This window comes from Fopius arisanus, unplaced genomic scaffold (assembly GCF_000806365.1).
Source record: "Fopius arisanus strain USDA-PBARC FA_bdor unplaced genomic scaffold, ASM80636v1 scaffold00404, whole genome shotgun sequence".
Lineage (NCBI taxonomy): Eukaryota > Metazoa > Arthropoda > Insecta > Hymenoptera > Braconidae > Fopius > Fopius arisanus.
In genome coordinates this window covers 15,837-19,741 of record NW_011888143.1, presented here as the reverse complement: position 1 = coordinate 19,741, position 3,905 = coordinate 15,837, and the positions used below count along the sequence as shown (strand labels likewise).

The 3,905-nt window shown below is 56.8% G+C and overlaps 1 protein-coding gene across 1 annotated transcript; it reads left to right on the top strand.

Annotated features, from left to right (window-relative positions):
• The first annotated feature begins 2,331 nt into the window (after positions 1-2,331).
• Positions 2,332-3,435, top strand: LOC105272911 (uncharacterized). Its single transcript, XM_011315145.1, has one exon. The coding sequence runs from the start codon at positions 2,332-2,334 to the stop codon at positions 3,433-3,435; it is 1,104 nt and encodes a 367-aa protein (XP_011313447.1).
• The last annotated feature ends 470 nt before the right edge of the window (positions 3,436-3,905 follow it).

Genomic DNA, 3,905 nt, shown 5'->3' with positions numbered 1-3,905 from the left:
ATTGGACAGCGTCAGTGTTCAGTGGAGCTCAATGTACAGAGTCGCCGCCCGAGAAAATTTGAATTCGTCCAGCTCAAGCAGTACTCAACCAGTTCTTCTCCCACACAATCAGAGACCACTGTTACCGACCCAGTCACAAGGCGCACCTTCATCGACCATCTCAAGGCCGAGAAATTCAAATATATCAGCTCAACTAAAGGGAAATTAATATTATTTCTCTTTATTTTTTTACTGATATTTCTCACCTGATCCGGAACTGGAAATTGCTGCTGTTTCTCTTTATTTATTTTTTTTTATTTTTATCTTTTTCTGACTTTGTTACTTTTTCCTCTGTTGGCCTTCGTTCTTACACTCTGCTCTTGATCATCTTTATGCGTTTATTCGCTACTGCTCCCGAACGTCCCTCGATGCGCTCTATAAACGAGACGAGAGGGACAAGTTTGAGCGCCAATCGGGTGCGTCCACAGGTGGCGGATAGAGGGACGGCCGACGGAGAGGTGGGGCAGGTTAAGAGCTGGAAACCTAGAGATATGGGACTGGCTCTCCTAATGAAAATATTCCTGACGCCAAGGACGGTGCCCTCACAGAGGAAATGTCTGAGGCCTTACAGATTGTCCAGGCCGTTACAGTCTCTGATGCTCCGACGGGGGCACAGAAGACTACGGAAATGGAAGTGGAGACGCTGGAGGGACGCTGTCGCACAGGGGCGGAGAAGCGCAGGGTCTGCAAGGCCAGAATGGTAACAGGGGACTTGCGGGAACAGTGCTCTCCAACCAAATCGGGGACAGCCAGAGGTGGAGAGGAACGGGGAAGTGGGTCCAAAAGATCCAGATCTGATGGAGCCACTCCACCGGAAGACACTGCGGCCCGAAAAAAGCAAAGGGTGAGGGCTGGCCTTGGAGCCACCTCGTTCGGGATGGCGGCGAGGGGTGGCGGCAAGGTAGCAATTATACCAAGCGGCTACCCTGAGCCATCCCTGACTGAGGCACAGGCCAACCTCGTCCAGGACAAGCTGGAGGAACTCATCTTCGGGGGTGATGTCGAAGGGCATCCTCCTGGTTTTGAGAGCCACCGCTACGACCAGGGCGTGCTTTGGGTGACGTGCACCGACGGCCGGTCGAAAGACTGGCTGAAGGGCGCGGTGCCCAAACTAGCGCCGCGGGAAGGGGCCTCCCTCACAGTAATGGAGACGGATGCGCTCCCAAAACTGGTCCGCGTAACGGCCTTTATCCCTGGGAAACCAGTGGGGGCGAACGTTGCGCTGGACCGTCTAAGCAAACAGAATCCGTGCCGTACCACTGAGAGGTGGAGGGTCTGAGGCTGTTGCGAGGGCAAAAACGGCGGCCTAAACCTGGTGCTGGGGATGGACCTCCGGTCCTTTGAGGTCCTCAAGAAATTAGGCTGGGGCCCGTTCTACGGCTTGACACGAGCTCGTTTGTACGAGTCTCGGAAAATGTCGGAGGAGCGGGAACCAGCACCCGTGAGGACTGCGGGACCAACGGTCGACCCACAGGTCCAGAAGGCCACTAACGGGACGGGCAGGAGCGAGGGAATCGCTGAGACCCCTCATAATCCAGTGGTCCCCCTGACACCCGTGACATCGACCCCGGGGGGGGGGGGGATGCGCACGGGGACCCGGCGAGAGCCTCGGAGACCCCTCTAGTCCCTCAACTGGGAAAGAGAAGGGGGCGCCCCAAAAGGCAGAAGGGAAGGCCTGCACTGGCGAGGGGGGGGCCCGGCGGGGGCTGCGAGAGGGTCTCAACCGACCCTCTTGTGGGCCTTGACCGGTACCCCTGGCCGGGACAGGCCAGAGAAGGACGGCCCTGGCATGCCCAGTAGGTCAGAGGGGAACGTTAACCCCAAGTAAGGGAGCCGCGATGATCTCTGGACATGCACGGCGGGGAGCGGATAGCAAGGTAGGGGCGGTCATTGCCCCAACCCTTGTCCAATGCTCCCAAATCAACCTGCAACACTGCAAAGCGGCGACGGCTCTCTTGAGTCGCAGCCACGTCGTGGAGCAGACAGACATATGCCTCATCCACGAACCCTGGGTGACAAGGGGCATGGCAAGAGCACTCGACCTCAGGGGCAATGAGCTTTTCTTCGCGCAGGGGGAGCCAGGACCGAGAACTTGCATCTCCGTTAAAAGAGCTTCTAATGCCAGGAGAATGGTAAACTTCTGTCACAGGGACCTTCTCGCGGCGACGGCGGGCCTCCGGGGGGAGGGCGGATCCGAAGACATTGTCTTCTGTTCTACCTACTTTCCGTTTGTCTCGGCGTTGCCGCCGCCCACGGGGGAACTGAGGAAGCTGGTTCGCTACTGTAGGAGCAATGGGCTGCCACTCATTGTGGGCCCGCGACGCAAACACGCAGAACGTGGTTTGGGGCAGTGAAAACAACAACGCCAGAGGCACATCCCTCTTGGAATACTTGGCAGACGTCGACCTGGAGATCCTAAACAGGGGATCCAGTCCCACGTTCATCACTTCTCGCTGCCAATGTGTCATCGATATCACGCTGTGTGACAGGAGGCTAGCGCAACGGTACGTTGACTGGTGGGTGGACCGGGAGGACACACTATCCGATCACAGACGCATCAAATTCAACATTGAAGGCAGAGCCGGGAAGTTGCAGGGTCCCGCACGCAGGGACCCCAGGACTACCGACTGGACCTCTTTTAAAGAGGAGCTGGAGGCAAGGTTGAGGGAACGGCGGTTGAGGCCCAGCAACGTGCGCAGATTAGAGGATGAAGTGGACACAATCCACGAAGCCCTGATTGGCGCCTTCCACAAGGCATGCCCGATAAAAGCGAGCAGGCAGGGGAAAAACGTGGCATGGTGGAGCCGTGAACTGGATAGACTCAGAGTGCTGTCCAGGAGACTCTGCAACTACGCCTACAGAACAAAGAGCCATGAGGACTGGACTCAGTACAGAAATTCGCAGGAAGAGTACAAAAGACTCATCAAAAAATCGAAGGAAACCGCCTGGAAGGACTTCTGTGATGACTTGGAGGCCCTACCACAGAGAGCCAGGCTTCGCAGGGTCTTTTCGGGGGAACCAACGCAAGGGCTGGGGGAGATCATACTCCCTAACGGGGAGATCATCACACAGCCCAACGACATCCTGGAACATCTGATCCAAGTGCACTTCCCGGACTCTAATTTACAAAGGAGGGACTCGCGCACGGGGACGGTTCTGGAGCAAACAGAGAGGGGTGGCCCATACTGGCGCCTAGCCTCGGAAATAATTACGATGGCGGGCCTGAGGTGGGCTGTGGACTCCTTCGACATGTATAAGAGCCTGGGCCCCGACGGGTTGGGGGGGTCCGCAGCACCTGCACAGGCTGCTGCCAATATGAAGAGCAAGCCTTGCTCTTGGGCATGTGCCCTACAAATGGCGGGAGGTCAGGGTTGTCTTCATCCCCCAACCGGGTAGGTGCAGCTATGACAACGCCAAATCCTTCAGGCTTATCAGTCTGAGCTTTTTCCTCCTAAAAACACTGGAGAGGCTCGTTGACAGGCACATCAAAATGGGAGCTCTGAGGACTAATCCGATCAACCTCTCTCAACACGCCTACCAGGTTGGCAGGTCAACGGAGACTACCCTGCACCGCCTGGTGGGCAAGATCGAAGGTGCTAAGGCAAGAAAAGAGGACACGCTCAGTGTCTTCATTGACATCGAGGGAGCCTTTCACAACACTTCCTTTAGCACCATGGAGAAAACAGCAGCATCGTTCGGCATCGAACAGCCCATTATGAGATGGATAGCTGCTATGCTCCGAACAAGAGCGGTCTCCTCCTCCATGGGCGACAGCACGTTCAGGGCGCTCGCGGGGCGGGGCTGCCCGCAGCGGGGGTTATCTCTCCCCTGTTGTGACTCCTAGTGGTGAACGGGCTCCTGACTGA